General features: G+C 33.1%; 1 protein-coding gene across 1 annotated transcript in view; it reads left to right on the plus strand.

The window, feature by feature from the left end:
* The window catches only part of LOC118263277 (uncharacterized), a 30942-nt gene that overhangs the window by 9151 nt on the left and 3094 nt on the right, over positions 1-18697 (plus strand). Inside the window, exons 6-12 of the mRNA XM_050705456.1 lie at positions 2800-2982; positions 8819-8957; positions 11225-11354; positions 12634-12772; positions 17444-17633; positions 17981-18157; positions 18381-18555. Of these exons, the coding sequence (XP_050561413.1) occupies positions 2800-2982; positions 8819-8957; positions 11225-11354; positions 12634-12772; positions 17444-17633; positions 17981-18157; positions 18381-18555 (1133 nt within the window). The remainder of the gene's footprint in view (positions 1-2799; positions 2983-8818; positions 8958-11224; positions 11355-12633; positions 12773-17443; positions 17634-17980; positions 18158-18380; positions 18556-18697) is intronic.

Raw genomic sequence — 18697 nt, forward strand, 5'->3', positions numbered from 1 at the left:
ATCTAAATGTGTCATAATAACTTGTACTTTCTAAATGACGTCCGATTTGCGTGGATAAATATTTTTCTGCTTGTTTGATTGAGATTGTGGGAGATGTCGTGGATTTTGAATATAATAGTTGTTTCATAATGAGCCTGTAATAAGATTTGTGTGGCTAAAAACCATGTGTTATTCTTCAAATAGTTTCAAAGATACCTATTTAAAGTTTACTCTTCAGACCAAACGACCTATCTGCCTCAAGATAGATAGGTCTGCCTCAGAGGATAGACAGGTCGTTTGGTTCAATTGTCATTCGAACAATTGTCAGTTTACACAGGTAGTAGAAAAGCCAAAGTTTTTTACAACTAATATTCAGCATCCTTCTTCAGCTTTTGCAGTAACGCAAATCTTTTTCTGGTTGTTGTACTTAGTTGATGTTCTGATGGGTAATGATTTATAGGAGTTCCAGTGGATAGTAATGTGTCACAATAAATATTTGCATGTCTAAATAATTCATAATGTAATTAAATTTTATAATATTCAAAATCGAATTAATAAATATTAATGTCGTTGATTTGATTTAAATTTAAATATGTATATAATTAACCAGTAAACAATGAATAATACGTACCTAATATAAACCCTACGATATACTTAGATCCAGTTGTTAAACAAAATATAACAAAAACTTATAAAAACGACTTTTGTTCTAATCAGCTATGAAAGTAAACGAACATATTGACCTCGGACAAAACTTTATCAGCTGAAATAGCTGAATATTACAATTTTATTGATAAAACAACTTGTTTGTCCGTTATTTTGTAAAAACGAATGCCGAATAGATTCTATTGACCTATAATAACATCCTGTTTTTGTATATTTACATACACCCTTTGTATGAAATCAAGTAAAGGAACGTTACTCATGAAACTACGTTACATTTTTGGGTCAAGTAGCTACTTACTTACCTATTTTTCTAGAGTTGTTAGGAGTCTGATTTTGCTTAATTTCGCATCAATTTATTTAGCTGTTATAAATGGGAGAAGAAGAATTAAAACGAGCTGTGTATCACGATTAGTGAGTCATTTAGGACAAATTATAGTTGATTACTATATAAAGTATCTTCAACCGACGAGCATGCATGAGAAGACTGACGATTGTTGATGAAGCGAAAGCGGTGTGTAAGAATCGTAGCAATTGGCATTCCATTGTATCTACCTAACACTATGGGAGACATGTGTGAGGTTATGTATGTTATGGGTGTATGATTATGCTGTCCTAATCTACAACTAGATAGGAAAAGACCTGAGAAAAGAAGAACAATAACTAATAACATTAGAATGTTTATAAAATGTACTGCATTCCTGTCACCTTACTTAGCTCATCGAAGAAAGGCATACCATTACGTAACGTAAGGATAGTTACCTAATAGTTTATGTTAATTACAATTGTTTATCGAATAGTCTAGAATGTCTCACGGTTACTGTGTACTTCCATTATCAATACTTCCGATGACGAAATTCTAATCACAGTGATTATTGTGTTTGCGTTAATTAATTTGTTGTTTTGGAACTATGTCTACCTCTATGATACAAATAGTATTGTTCATTAATTGTTATGAATGGCATTTATTATAATATTGTTCCGAATATTTAATGCTTTGTTTAAATATGTATATCAGTAAAGTTTATAATATGATCATGGCCTAAGTTATGTACGCATAACATATTCACATATCACAAACCTATAAACATAGATGTAACATGCAAAAATATATAATCTGCATTAACAATATAATCGTCACGTTTTCGCACTTGTGTTCATTATCAAATCCTTTAATCCCATGATCTAGATATAATGTAGAGAGTTGAGACGTAAAGCCACTGACGAACAAAGTCAGCTATTTATTATCCTAACGTTTATTTATGATGTGATTTAGGTATCTTATTAAGTAGGTAAAGCATCTGTATTATACGTACCTGAAGATATGTTTTGTTAATACATCTTAACTCACACGTCTAAAGTCTAACAAAAACAGATCTGTAGTTATAATGTTCCACAGCACTTGTTTAGTTGGACTTTGATAGTTTTGCTTACACTAAATTGAATGACAAACTTATCCCCAGATCATAAAAAATGTTAAATGTTTTTGTTACGTTTTTCTCAATGAATACGGACATCTAAATACCGTAATTCATCTGATGAGGTAATAAACTATAGGTACGATGAAACAAATCTATCATTAAAAAGTTTTGTAATTTCTACAAATTTGTTCTTGACGACCGACGTAAGCACTTAATTTCCGCTTTAACAAATTCCTTCATCTAATCTTCAATTTTAAGTCTACTTTAAATATGCAATAACTTCCGTGTCTGGAAGATATCGCTGTTGGCGATAAGAAACCCTTTGTTCTACACCGATTAACGGTACTTCAAATTAGTTCCTGGACTCTGCAGAGTATACCGCTTCGTCTTCTTCTAACCCTCAACCTAAGTACCCTGCTTGTATCGTTCTATATTCTATCATTATTATATCAACCATATGACGTCTTCTACTAAAACTAGATCTTCCCCATCACACATCACATCCACTAAAGGCCTCTTCTCATACAGAAAAGTTTTGAGCATTAATCACCCCGCTTGCTCAATGCTGGTTGGCTTTCCCCATTGACTTCAAAATCGGTTGGAAATTACCAAGTCCAAATCGTAGCAGATATCCTATCTTATATCTCCCTCATTCCTCGTCCAATCTACTTTCCTTTTCTCTGATCATCCTCTACTTACGGTATATAATAAAAGTTATTTTATCTTTCTTCACCAGATTCGTAACATGTACTCCGAAAATGAGCAAGTCACTTTGGAAGCTGAGCCTCAACATGCTGCAACAGCTACATGGCTTCATGTATGCTACACATGATCGGTCGGAGGCCGCCGCTAGGATCTACTACAAACTGACTATGGACAACAAGACGGACGCTACTGATGGCAGACAGCTGGACAGGAGGTAAGTTATCAACTATCAAGCCGTCATCATCATCAGGTATCACAAGAAACGCGATAAATAAAAAAGTTAAAGGTTGGGGCAAAAAAAAAATAGATTGTAGGTAGACAATAAAGACTAAAAAGAGTCTGGATTATAGGTCGGTGTATGGCAATAATCTCTATCTTGAGTTGTTCGGTTGAGCAGAAACTTAGGCCTTATTCCTATGAGTCTCTTGAAAGAAAGGCCTGCAAAATGGTATTGCAAAAACTGTGGTATTACCCCAATCATTCAGGTATGAAATGGGCCGGTTCTCTTCTGCGTTTAGCAGGAGGTACCAACAAAAGTATTGTTCGTTATGCTCTGTGAAGTGAGAAAATACCTGAATATTTGTTGCATTAGTCATATTACCTATTTAATTTTGCGACGCCACATCAAACTAAACAAAGCCTTCCTATTGTAATCATGTGAATGTATGATAAACATCATACATCATATAATTACTTATATCGTGTCCGCAAGGATTTGGTAATAAAACTATATATTATGGTATCATTTTATAATTACTAATCTAATCTGTATGACCTTCGATAGCTGGTTAAACTTGACTTTGCTTTGGGTATTCAAAGGCAATGCCGGGTTTATTGTCCAGTAATGACGTAACCAGCACATGATTGATGTTAATAGAACTTCTAGAAAGTGACCCTCAATTGCACAGCTTCACAACTTTGTTATACTATTTGCCATTATCCTTTATTTGTTGAGTTTTCTGGGAATTATTTTAAAATTATAAAGAAAAGAGTCCTAAACTACTCCTTCTTAAAAGGCCAGCAATGGAACGCATTGGCGGCGCTGATTGCTCACCATCAGTTGATCTGTCTGCTCGTTAGACCGCTATTCTATAAAAAATATATCCCATTCTTTTTTGCGCTACAATAGGGTAGTTTCTGACGCAGGTACGGTTTATTTCCTATTCACCAACGTTATTTTTTCTTGGAATCCAATAAATGTTGGTAACAATGAACCCCCGATTCTGCCTTTTTGTGGGAACAAAGCCGTTTTGCGGTAAAATGCAGCAAATCTACAGATAGATAAAGTATGGAATCCTTCACGTGGTATTTTACAATTGATTGTAGTTGTGACAAATTGTTTTAGACTTTGAACATGCACCTATGGCTATAAGTGTTCTATACATATAATGTATCTCACCACACTCCAGCTCTTAAGATGCAATAAAAACAATTTATTCTACTCAAACATCTTGATTGAAGTCTTCACATGCCGTATATTCCATCTATAAGTACCTATACTGAATATACCTAAAGGGACATGAGATAATATTCTCATTTAGATCGCGTACTGCGTAGTAGCCACTGAACGTAAATATTTATGTCATCTCGGCATGTTTGTTGTTCTTTACAACCAAACGGCTGCACTATCTTTGTTTTTAACTCTTTAGTTGTATAACTAAAGTAATGATTCATTTTTTGGCCTTATGTATGTAATTCGTTCAATCAGGTGACGATTACTAATTGGTAATTATGGTTAATTATTCAGATAATATGCATTCTCTTATCTGTGATATGAATGATGCATTGCATGACACGTGTAGGTAATGTTATTGTAAAGATGTATTATATTTTGGCATTTATCTGAGCCGGATTTTATGCAGTTAGTGAGTTTGGTCATTAAAAAAACATTATTTTGTAGACATTTGACCTCTATTTGGCAGACAATTTTAAGTTTGACGAAGTCATTGACTGGCAGAATGTACCTAAAGCATAAAGTCCAAGTAAATTATTGGAAAGGATTATTGAAGCTATCAATTACTTTAAAAAAATACGAACTATGCTCTCAGTAATTATTCATAATTTTTGGTAGCACACCTTTGTTGTCTGCCCTCTAAATTATCTAGACTTTAATAAGCTAATTAGGATACTACATTGTAACTACCTATTAGTATATCATACAGAACTAGTCATGATAAAGTCAGATATCTATAACAATGAACTAATTCACATAATATGTACCTATAAAGTTGCTAGGTACTTACGTTTATGTAATATGCAATTATGCATTGTGTGACTTGCACTGAGAACCTTTAGTGCATTCCATTTATTAATAGATATTATCTTGGCTTATATTTAGGATTCAAGAGAAAGCTAGTATGTATATGTATAATGTAGGGTGAGTTCCCTGTTTGTGTCCACCTACCAGTTCGCGTCCATATTACGGATCGCCATGAATCTAAGATACTTTAAACGTGTAAGATCAAAACAGATGTGTAGTAACAACTACTAATATAACTGGTAGTTTTCTTATTTTCGGGAATTTTTAAAGGGTGTTTCGTAACATGAACACGACCTGTAAGGTGGACGCAAACAGGCGTATTTACCCTATGTAATGTATTTAGTCAAAATCACTTCAAAGTAAATTCTAAACAAAAAGATGCGTAATGAATACTAAGAAAAGCTAAGACAGCTTTAGCTTATTATTAAGAAAGGCTGGTTTGACTTCTTGTTCCTTTTCTAAAACAAAGTTTCTCTTATTGTCAACTGCACGCTGCAATAAGCTTAATTAAACATCTTATATTGGTCTTTGTTCTAAATATATACGTTCTATTGTCGTTTGTGAGTATAATGTGGACAAATAAATGAAACTATAATACCGAAAGAGAGAGAGAGAAAACTATACATAACACAATACTTATTTCAAAACATTTTTTTCTACCATAAAACTGGATGAATAGAGAATTTAAACGCTGAATAGATACAGTAATTAGGTGAATAGATTTTAGAACATTTTCCCAACATTTATTCACTCTTCGAATTCTATTCTGTTTTACCGTTACTCTCGAAATATCCCAATCACCCTTCCATGCACTAACAAAAAATGGTTTTTGTTTAGTCAATACTGTTAGTTCCTAGGTTATCTGCAGTTTTGTCGAATGAGCTAATATGTAATTAATTACAATATAAATCAAAATGAAGTTGTGAGTTGCAACAAAGGGAACACAGCTGTTCTGATTGACACTACAGTCGATAAAACAACAAAGACTGTTATCCATATGTCCCATTTCTCGAGTTTGTAGATGTTCAACCAAGTATCGTTACTGATAACTGTTACACTAAATAACTGTTTATATTGTTGTGTAAAATGTAAAATATAATTGATAAGTTTATTCCGTTTGCAGAACGTTGGTTTCCCACGGTGAAATTGATATTACATTGTTTTTTTTTACTTTTTAATTGAGATTCATAAATTCCTAAACCTCAAAAAATAAAGATGCTTCGTTGGCATGTAATGTTCGGATTAATCATCCATCCATTATATCATGTACATTGTACATATATCTTAAGCGTACTTGTGGTATTTTTATAATATAATTACGCATTTGAATGTTTTAGCTAGGCCTAAAAACGATTACAGCGCCACTTAAATACGATATTTTTTTCTGTTAAAGTCATGGAAGCGAAAAAAATGTTTAAAGATATAATGAGTTCATTAATATTTATTGAAACGGTGAACACTTACTGAAAATGTTTAAAAATTACCTAATTAAGTTATAGCGTGCAAAATCAAATTAAAAATTATATAATAACGCGAAAAAATTTGCTATCTAAATATTTTTTTACGTATAATTTTATCAAAAAAGATAATAATTAAAATACTGCGCAGTTTGCGAAATTTTATACTATTTATTGGCAAACAATGTGTGTCATTAATCCAGTTTTTCCAATTATTAGATCTGATAACATAATCCTCAACCTTGGGGGTGATCTACAATAATTCTTTTGAATATTTTAGATAAAATGGTACTTATGCCTAATCACATAGCGCACTTATTGTATTATATCATGACATTCCAATTTATAATTAGGTACCTCTGTTTATGTATTTACTTAATAATAATGAACGATTGCATCATGGTTTTTTATGGTGATAGTTAAAATTCTAGGCATTATTTAACCAGTTTGCCAAACGATTTACTAAAAAAACAATACTCTTTTCATCACTTACTTTAGATCTCTAATGATGCTTTGAACCGCAAAAAATTGCACAATAACCTCATAGTTTTTGTTGCGTAAATATAAACATTCTACTGTAGAACAATTTAAAACTCATTATGGGATCTTTTACAAAAAGGCAAAAAATCTGCGTGACTTCTATTTCCTAAAATAACATTCTGAACAGTCAAATGGTTTTCTGAGTAATAGTTAATAGTTTTTACAAGAAGTAAGGGCTAGATGTTATTATTTAGTGATAAGTTTATCCTGAGAAAATTGTTTACCATTGTTTCAGAAACAATGACGTATTGTTCATATTAGTCAGGTTTTCTATGTCTTTAAATTGCTTATCTTTATGTGTTTCCGAAAAAAGGAGATTTACATTAATATAACAATAAGGTTACGCCTTTTATTCTCCAAAGGGATAAAAGTAAAAGATAATGAATTCCAGAAAATGAAAAAAAATCATTTGAAGTTATTGTCAGTGCAAATTAATTACGATTTAAATAACATTGCTGAGCCCGTTGTTTATGGTATAATGCTTATGTTGATATTATCATAATATTCGCTTGGATTGTTTCAACTAAACCATTTCTTTGTTAATTACATCTTAATACGTCATTAGGGACCTTGAAGGTCAACATAATGACGTGAATCATTTAAATTTATTGCCGTAATCTGCTGGATTAACTTTCGACGTTATCAGTTATCGATGAACCACGTTAAAATCTAAAGAAACATACACATTATGACGATAATCGTGTCAGTAGCATTTGCGTTAACCGTTATCAAGTGCTTTAGTTCAAATCTCATCCACCCAAAAGGATTTCATTACTATCGGATGGCGCCACTGGCGTTTTAGGGCAATAAGGTCCTCGGATACATTTTCCAGTGTACACTATCTTGTTTAGTCAGGATACGAGTCTATAATAACGATTCTTGGTAAGCGAAAACATTAATTGGTTTTGCCCATCTAAAAATAAATACAATTTTCCAACAAACATACTCCGGGAATCGAAGCGAAGACGTAGTATAAAAAAATAAATAAACAAGAGCCCCAAGTGAACTGTACTGTAACCTCTTTTGATAAAAAATAAATATATCACAGACTTTTGACATTAGCTTCATAGATACTAAACATTGATAGATAGCCAGAGTCGATTTCACTGTACATTAGTATTTGACCTCGTTTAGATTACAAAAGATAATTGCATTCATCCTGAAAACGTTTGCAATTTCTTACCTAATTTCCTTTACATAGTTTTTCTACTCGCTTCATGGCTTGTTAGGTTTTTTTTTTCAAAATGGCGCAGGAGCATTTTTATCTACTGCTGTGATTTTATCACGGTATCAGTCCTGTAATCATGCTGTGATATGTTATCTAGTAATGAGACAGATTTTGTGTTTAAGGATGTCGGATATATTTAGTTAATCAACTCACCTTATTATAAGTTCTAAGCTTTTTTAAATTATATCAACATCAATGTCACTCCCATTTTTCGGCAGTTCTGTTATAGAGGCCCATGTAGTAGGGATGAGATTATTGTCTTACACCGGTCACAATTCTGGACTCCGTGCTGAGAATTTCAGAAAATCATAATACTTTTCCCGGCACGTCAAAGTCATTAAGTTCAAAGACTCTTCATCAATAATATACACAAGAGCTCTTAATTTTCCTACTCCTGAATCCCTTCGACTCAAGAGAAATTAAAGAGATAAAGCTTCCATAAGCAACAATACCAATCAAATACCAATTATTAGTAATTCTTGTGGCCTCCTGAATTAACCAAACACAATGCGTATTTATAAACAAAATTTAGTTATTCAAATGTGTGTTTTCATTGTTTCACCAGGCGTGCAAGCGAGTTCCGCATCACATACGGCGACATGCGATCAACGCACGATGATGTGGACACGTTCGAGCACATTCTCAACGTGACGTCACATAATGAAGCACTGCTCGCTTACTATTACCTCGACGGTGAAAATAAGGTAATTTTTATACTATTTGTATTCAGTTAACAACAAGAGAATGACCGGATTGGTTGAAGATAGAGAACTCTCAACTCATGTCATTCTTTTTCCAATATATGGTCTTTTTTGCTCACTAGATGGGGCTAATGATAATTTGGCGTGAGGTCTATTAGTCCGAAGTCTAAACTGACTGAAAATACTGCCATCTGTCTAATGTTTAATGACACTAGCTAGCTAGCCATCAAGTACCCACCTAGACTACAACTGGTCGCTTTGATTATTTAATCACCTACCCCAAAATATTAAAAACAAACAAACAACAAACTCGTGACAACAATACCAGTAACATCTACAACCCTTTGATAAATCGTAGCATCTTTCCGCTTGCAAATATCCCGTCCGAGTGATTCTAATTAGCATACTTGACCCGCACTATCGGCGGCCAATGGCGTGCGCGGCCCGAGTGAATGACGCGAGCATCGTACGACATACAACATAAGGAGACCGCACGCATAGGGTTATCGCTGATAATCATGATCGAGGGAAAAAATATATTTATGCTATAATGACTTTTATTGCTAGCTTTGTAGGTGTTTAATACTGATGATTTCAGTATTAAACGGGTTAGGAGAAACTTAGTTTGATGTTTTCCCTAAATATTTCCTCAATATGGCAATCTCGATAAGATCCATGCAAGATTAGAACATAAAATTGCTGTCACGAAATTGCCAAAATCTCTCGATAAACTTCTTTTGCCAAGTATTTTGGGGTTGCTCACTCCTAAGGCTTGTTTTTCTTTTTATGGTAACACCAGTTTGAGCTGCCTCATTTGTTTTTATGGCAACTTTATGTTGTCCTTCATACATGGCACCAACCCTTACATAGTGATAGTATATTGTCTATGCAACAAAGATATTACAATATGAAATATTGCAATTTTGTTTTATTGAAGTCAATCCGGTCAAATCGTTAAAAATAGTTATAAATCTTAACATGGCGTGGTGCAATTTAATATTACTCATAAATTATTATTATTATGCAATTATTGACTCATTAATTTATATGACACCTAGAAATGATAGGAATATTAATATTTTCATTTCAAACATTTGCCACTTTAAGATATTAAAACCATGGTAATAGTTTTAATTTAATGAAAAATAAATAATAGGTAATAAAATTTTGTTCGACCTAGGAATCCTTTTATCTCAGAATTTGCATTTCCTTGAGCTGTTAAAACACCAATATAAATAAGAAAATAATAAATGTTTACAGAAAGTAAACGTCTTGCAATAGGTATATCGAACTTCGCTCTATTTGTGAGTAATAGTACGTATCGTTAACTTGGGCCGTAAATACGATAGCGGTGTCTTTGTTTGTTTGTAAATACGTCACAAAAACACGACACGCTTTTTAATATCTAAGTAAAGTCTTAAAATATTTGGTTCTGTACTTTGCCTGCCCAGCTTAACTAACTAAAAATTTCTATAGATGAAAGATGTATCCTGTCAGTCGATTTCCTAATCTTAATCACTCCGGGATTTCTCAGTTTTTAATGGACGCAAAAATTGTTTAAAACAAGTTGACAAAAACTGTTTTGAATGATTTCTTTCGCATATTTTTTATATTATAGGAGATAAATGAAAACAGCTGCCTAATTGCATGTAGATACGTTATATATTATGAAGGATAAATCGTACCTACACGAGTGATACGTACATAATATAGACTATATTAGGTAGGTAGTAGTATATAGTTAATAAATTATACAGTTTATCGCAATGTACGCTAGGATTGTTTGTACGTCCTCAATTGGAATGCAATTAGTACACATTCAATTCAATTGTTTATTGATTTCGTTTTGTAAGTAAACTGACGAAGTTTACATAGGTGAGGTAAACAAACATTGTCACATAATAGCAACAATAATTTTACTGGTTTCTGTGTAGTACGTCAAGTTGTGTACACGTGTTTGACATTGAATGGCATAACAGCTCATCACTCATCTCTTTTACCACACTAGTGTCCAAATACTCAAACGCTACTCAATTTTAAGACGCTCTCTAAACTAGTTCTGTCGCTATCAATTCTTTATAAAATGACAGAGATAGCACGATATTTAAGTACAACTTAAAATTGAGTAGCATTTCAGTATTTGGGCGTAGAACTCATAAAATAAACCCTCTGTCATACCGTGAAAAAAATATCGAAGTTATCTACTTATTTTCAATGTGTATCCTTGTAACCCTTCATTATAAATAATTAACAAATTATCTTAATTCCAGATGAAAATGACGGAGATATACGACGTGACTGACGCGGACACGGACGCGGTGCAGTCGCCCACTGAACGCGACGTCAACAAGCAGCTCGAGTTCGACAACGACTGGAGCGCTGAACTCATCGCTGACAACGGTCAGTACCATATACATTATACATAAACTACATAATAGAAATTCGGTACTTTCTTGTTAGAAAGCAAGCGAAAAGAGAGTCCTGCATCTCCTTGATTCAGATCAGGCAGAAAAACAGGCGGCGTAGGTAGATTTTTAGGGTAGTGTGTGAATAATTCAAATTGTCACATAGATGTTTCCTTGTTTCGTTTATTATAACCAAATACTTGTGTTAGCCCCGCACCTTTCATACCAACCAACTATTAAGATAAATGTATCTATTTTGTAAAGTTCTTAGATTTGCATGTTACATAACATTATCATTATCTTTCGATTCACTCTCACAGCATGCATCAAACACGCATTATGCGAAATATCATACTCATAAGCAATTTCATTACAAAGTACAGTATTTGATTACCCAGACCAAAGGAGTTCTTCACCTATATTTGATGTTTCACTTCACTGTAATACTTATCCACATTTTATAACATCCAATTTTCGCCATTATAATCTCATTTATACATTTCAAACATGTTTCATCCTCAGATCATATTATTCGCGATTTCGTCAGCTCACAGAAGTAAGTTGCATGTGCATGTAGATGCTTGTTTGCAAGACAAGCACTTATTTATGACTTTGGTCATTTTTCCTTCACTTAGGCAAGTTTCTTTGAATCACTGTTTCTATGAAGTTTTTATTCAGCTTTATCTTGATTTCTATATGCACATACATACTTGCTAGCTATTTTTTTTTAAGACTACCATCTCTTTCTCACTCTTGGAGTGCCGTTTCTATCAGATCAGAGGGCTTATTCTTGAATCCAATTCCGATCGATCGACATTGATATTGTGAAATTTTGTATTCTTCAGTTGCAACACTAGCGCCCATTGCATCCATATTGTGTGGATATTGAATGAACTAAATAGTGTTGAGTTTGGCTTTTTAGTCCGTATTCTGAATGCTATTTTAACAGCTACGATTGCGGATGCATAGTTTAGACATTGAATAATTATTGCATTGAAATTACATTGACATTGAGATTGGTTTCAAGATTAAGCGCCCAGAACCTTATTATCTTTGAGATTATGACATCATACGATTAGAGTATCTGAATATTATACATCAGCCATCAACATTGGGTTGATTTTGTGGGTCTTAAATGAATCCTTGATTTCTCCTGATTGAACTTTTTTGTGCACCAAACTCAATAGTTTCAAATCTTCAATCTTATTGCTGTTATAATCTATGTATGTAAACACTTACAGTATAATAACACATTATTCTATCTTCTCCAACAGACGACTTGGACATGGAAGCGATGGACGACGATGCTTTAGCCGACAGGAACATATTCTCTGATCCGGAGAGCGAATGGAACGTTCGGCGGTCGATGTCGGCTTCCGACAGCGATGGAGACCAACCGGAGTCGGATCGGAGAGGGCCATACATTGAACTAGCTTAGTATAATTATTTGAGGTTGATCTTTTGACTTATGGAATGTTTTTAGCGTCAAGTGTGAGTGTAACTTCATTTATTGTGAGTAGCGTTTCATTTTTGTTCAGATGTAAAGTTAATTTTGTTAGTAAAACTGCAGTGTTGGTTCCAAATTTCTGTGAATCGTTGAAACATTCTTAAATATAGACTGGATGTATAGTGAAACTTGTTGGGATCTCTCACTTAGAAGATTTAATAATAATATAGGCAGTAGGCCAATTTCTTTTAAAATTTGCCACGATTAGGAAGATTTTTATAGTATAAGCTACCCAATTTTTGATTGAATCTTATCTTTAGCCAATCATCATTAACAGCCCATAAGTGACCATTGCTGACTAAAGGCCTTTTCTTACAAGGAGAAGGTTTGAGCATTCATCACCACACAATATGGGTTGGCGATCAATCAATTCAATCTTAATCTATCTTATAATAAATGAAGTTACGCAATAATCCTATTTAAAAATGTAGTCTTTTAAATGTGTCCAGCGGTCAAAAGGTCAGCCGACATTAATCTAACTAATTTAGATATAACACATATCGTATACATAATATTTTAATCATTTCGAAATTTGTTAACAAAACGTGATCGTATTCGACATCGCTATACCTGATTTTAAAGGGACATAGTCGAATTTCAACTTTAAAGTCTTGTAATAAGGTTCCAAAATGGAAATGTACTTTCTTTCTCATAACAACACGGTACGATAATGGAATAGTATCGGACATATTACTTTCTGTTTATCTCTATTAGATAAACTTTATTAGATACACGGTTATAATGCGTGGTCTGATCTTATGTACCTATTGCTGGTTACCACCTTGTCATATGCAATTTTATAGATAATGCAACCGATTTTGAGTTCTATTGCTTAGTAACAAGATTTAAAATCATCATCATGTGGCAAAGTTTTGTTCCCTTTCAATGCTACCCGTATAAAGTTGAAAATCGGTTGAATTGTTTATAAATTAATTACTTATTATGTTCTAATACGATCGCGTTTTAATGTATGTATGTATGCTATAGCACCAAAAAAGCCAGTGATGAAAAAAAACTTAAAATAACTATTAAAAAACCAAGTTTCAAGATATTTGACAATGTGTTGCTGGCCGTTATTACTGTCAATTCACTTTCAAACGTCGAACACTAAACTTTTTTACGCATAGAGTTGATATGATCACATTAGAACCTTTTCCAGCGATAATTTGTACTTATTATTTTTTTTTTAATTATATTTTTTCCTTTTTTTCTCAAAAAACGATGCATTTGTCAAAAATCTTGCGTCTGAGGCTACGTTAAAGTAAGTCCATCCTGGCTACGTACTGAATAAAGTACTGATCTCGTTATAATGCAAAAAATCGACAAAATCTAACACAAATGTGTACATATTTAATAGGTGTTTACTGTACTCTAGGTATTATGTCAACAATTATATTACAGGAATATTAAATTAAAATGGTCATACAATACTTATTAATTTGTTAAAGTAGTCTAAACATTTTTAAAAGACCTATAAACACATACGGATTGACTTCTAATAACATCTGATTCCGTTTATGCTATTTTCGACTGTATTTCTCTTGACTTGAGGTTTAAGTTTGTTCAATAAATGCCGTGTACCTTTTTTCCTTATTCTTAGTTTGGGCTACATAAGAGAGTACCTGATATCTAACATGAAAGATAACCAAACATTGTCATATTTTTAATCAGCCCTTAAAAAGTAATTAAGGTTTTATTTCATGAACTGGGATTTTCTTATTAACTGTTAGAGATTTAATATTTTTTACCAAATTTTCCATTTCCCAGTTTAATTATTCACATTCTGATAAGTTTTTTTTCTGTACATAGATATACAATTCTAAAAGATTATGGTTCAGTTTCATTATAAAAAAAACAACATATTGTATGACTAAAAAAAATCTTATGTATAGCATTATCGGTGACAGTGCAGACTTGTTTTAATTTATTTTTTACAATAATTTTTGATGTGGTGAACTGAGAAATGAGTTAACAAAATTAAACGCTACTTGTTTTTAACGCCATCTGTTGATAGAAAAAATAATTAATCAAACTTGTTTGGCAAGAAACTACACAAAATTATTATATTCCCACTTAGTAATAAATTCAAATATAATTTTCAATTCATCACATCGTTTGTAACTCTAATGTGATATCAATATTATTGAAAAGTTATTATCTTCTTTTAAGATTTAGATTAATAATTTAAATATTAATTTGTTATTAGCCGATAACTTTTGGAATAGGGTCTTTACACACTAAAGAAAATGTTTACGCTCTCTGTACAACAGTTTGTGACCTGAAAACGTAAAGAATTTTGAGTTTAGCTTTAGACTTTCGTTGATAAGTCTCATTGTAAGTGCCTTAACAATGTTACCGTGTGTTACCTTAGCTAACATTAATTAATTAATTCTCATATCAGGGATTTCTATTCGATTACAGTTAATTTCTTTTCAATTATGACCACAACAGTCGAAATAATCTTACAAAAATCTTATTTATAGAATTCCGTAGAACATTTTAATTCGTGGTAGCAATTTTGCACACTAGCGCCACTTTTTGTAATTTGCCCTGATATGAAAAGACAAGATTTAATAAGTATTGATTGTTATTATACATACGTTATCGTCTAGTAAATAGATTTTATATGTAAATAGTATGATTGGATGTTACTAGGTGGTCATCATCATGGATTAAATATCTGATTCGTTTTGACTTACACAAACGACGTATCTATAGCTATTCATGTCTCTTGTGTTTCATTTTAACAAAAACATATCTTATGTCCTTGTAATTAAGTTTGTATTTCTCTAATTGCAGTGTCACTTAGGCCTTTTACGATCGCTTGTGGAAGTCAAATATATGTATTTTATAATTAATGTTTTCTCAATTTGCCAATAGTATTAATATGCAAATGATTAAAATCAGATATCTAGTCCTTGATGGCTGTGTTGTATGTGGAAGTTTGTAAACGACTGTCACAAATATTTTAATAAAAATTATTACTTAAAAATATGTGTTTTGTTTCATCCTTACTTTTCTTCAAGCTGCCTACATTTTTTCAGAATATAAAGTCTCAGTTTCAATAAGCAGTCTCCATTCCTTCCAGAGTAACTTGAGAGCAGAACAAAGAGTATAATAAGTAAAGGGAGCAGAAAGACTTTTTTCAGCTTTGATCAAAGAGTATAAACAGTTTGTCGCTTTGATTTTCAGCAAAAGCTGCGTTCTAATTTATGCAGTTAGAAATCGTGAGGGCCATGCATGAGGTTTCATGTTTCGTTATCACAAAACGCATCAAAAATGACGTTTAGAGATACCGGTCGCAGCAAAATTAGGCGGCATGAAAAAATAAACTAACGTCAATGTCACGATATTCTAATTTCAAACTGTCCTCTTACTATATTTTTGAGCAATTATTCATCAAAAATCATATTTATTTAACAGATAAATTTTAACGATATTACGAGCAAAGAACCGCGCCGTATTGCACGGTATTATTTGTGATTTGAATGTTTTTTTTACTCGTTTTTTGAATATGGTCGGCAAAGGGAGTGAGACCAAAAGTAGCAGAATATTTCACCAATGTTACGTGAAGTGTTGCAAGTTACAGAACCTTACTCCTTTGACTAATGTCATACCTTCTGGCAATGGCAAGGTGTTGGATTTCTGCGTGGATAGAATCAAATATGCGGACTGGCCACCCATTTTAAATGCACTCAGCTGTGATTTGAGCCTGCATTCTGTTTCAATAAAGTGTCGACAGCAAGTCAAAACGGGTAATGTTGATACAACTCAGATTAACAAACTGGTAATTTCGTAAGGCTTTAGTAACTTTACTGACAAGTGTATTTACTTACTAAATAGTTACATTATTTTCAAAATTTTTGAGATCATAAAACCTGGACTTTTTTATATTTCTCAAACGAATACGAAGTGAATTTAATTCGTTATCAAAGTACTACCCTATCTCGAATGTAAAATCTAAAAACCGTTGCCAACTTGAATTGATTAATTAGTAGGTACCGACTAACTATCAAAGGGTCAATGGATTGATAACCTTGCTAAGCTTATTTATAGACATTAATCATAAATAGGAGATGCCTAGAATAATCTTTGTACCACAACTGGACTTTGTCCATCACAATGAAATCATGTAACGAACTTCAATCGTAGGAGAAAAAGTCACACCAAGTTTAAATAACAATTGCAGGGATCAAATTAAACATATTTAGTAAATAAATCACGCGTCCGGTTAGAAATTGTCTTCGAAGAATGCAGACATTCTGGTGTTTTTCAAACCTTCTTGAACACTGATTCATTCAATGGCTTCACACTGGTGAAGTTAATGCACATTGTAACCGTTATGGATAACATTGAACATAAATTGCCTATTATTTTCCATTTATCTAGTCGTAGCTAACATGGTTTCAAATCTGCCCTTTCTTTTGTAGGTGTGTATTTTTTACTAAAGAGATTATATCTACGAGTCGGCGTAATACGTCTTCTTTTATACCATCCTATGTAAAGATTTTACCATTTAAATTATTCGTGATCCATTATTCAAATTATCTTTAATCCATTGATCTGTTTGACACCACAGTATTAGAACATATAGACTGCGAGAGACTAGCAAAAACGGTGAACAAACGAAGTGTGATACTCACAAACTTCATGCTCAGTAATTTAGTGGAGGCGACGGCACAACTACTTTCTAATACCACACTGTTGACGACCTTACTATTAGAAGGACTACCGCTGAGGATACCATATTTAAATCCTTTGTGTGAGGTAATAAGATTTACTTTCATTCTATGTAAGGAGCATCGATTTCCACCTGATCCTTTCTTTAGTATCTGATCTGATGTCTTCTCAAGTCTATTGAAACCATTTGAATGTCCTCCGAATATTGTACGATGACAACTAGTAGTTCATAAGCTAAAACTGGGTGTGATACATTATAATATTGTTCATGACATTTTACGTTTCAATAAGAAGGTCAGCTTTCTTTAAGCCAAGGTAGTTCCAAAGTGTCCTCCGTCGCTCCAAATCTTACGCAGATTGCTTTTACAGATCATTTTTATTTAAGAAATTCAATGCCTCTGTCTTCGAATTAAATTACTTTAAACCTATTCTAGGCCCTACTAACGAATAGTTCTTTACAACATCTACACTTACAACGATGTCTTATCGGGGATGCTGGCTGCTTGGCTGTCTGCAAGTCTATCAGGTGTCTACCAAACATTCTGACACTGGATCTGTCAGGATGCGATTTGACGCCTTTGGGGGCTGGATATATCGCGGAACTAGTTAAGGTAAGTATGTTTCAATCTCCAAAAGGGATATATATATTCGTTTAAAAGCGTCAGTTAATTAGCTGTCTGAAAGAACTCGATCTAAACTACTCATACAGTCCTGTCGCAATCCCGGCAGTATTGAAATTATCCACTATGTTTTTAGCGAACATTTTTAGGATTCATAAAGTAGGTAAATACTCAGATCGTACCTTTACAGCTTTAGTATTTTCGTCAATTCCAGTATCAAAAGATCCACAGATACAGTGAGAACTGGACACACACACTTCGGTATCGACTGCCTGAACTAGACGCGATGGCAGGATTACGGAGAATCACATTGTGTGCCAACCCTCAGTTAGGAGACGTTGGGGTTTGCAAGTTACTTGACGTCCTTGCGGATGATTTGTGGATCAAAGGTATGTTCACCTGATGTATGGATCTCCAAATGGAATAAACTTTTTGGAATAGGCCAACGATCCTCTCTTCGTTCCTTAGGTTGATGATTTGATTATTAATTTGTTAGACCGGCTACAAGGTAAACTGACGATTTAGTCGGAG

The sequence above is a fragment of the Spodoptera frugiperda genome, chromosome 27 (genome assembly GCF_023101765.2).
Source record: "Spodoptera frugiperda isolate SF20-4 chromosome 27, AGI-APGP_CSIRO_Sfru_2.0, whole genome shotgun sequence".
Taxonomy (NCBI): Eukaryota; Metazoa; Arthropoda; class Insecta; order Lepidoptera; family Noctuidae; genus Spodoptera; species Spodoptera frugiperda.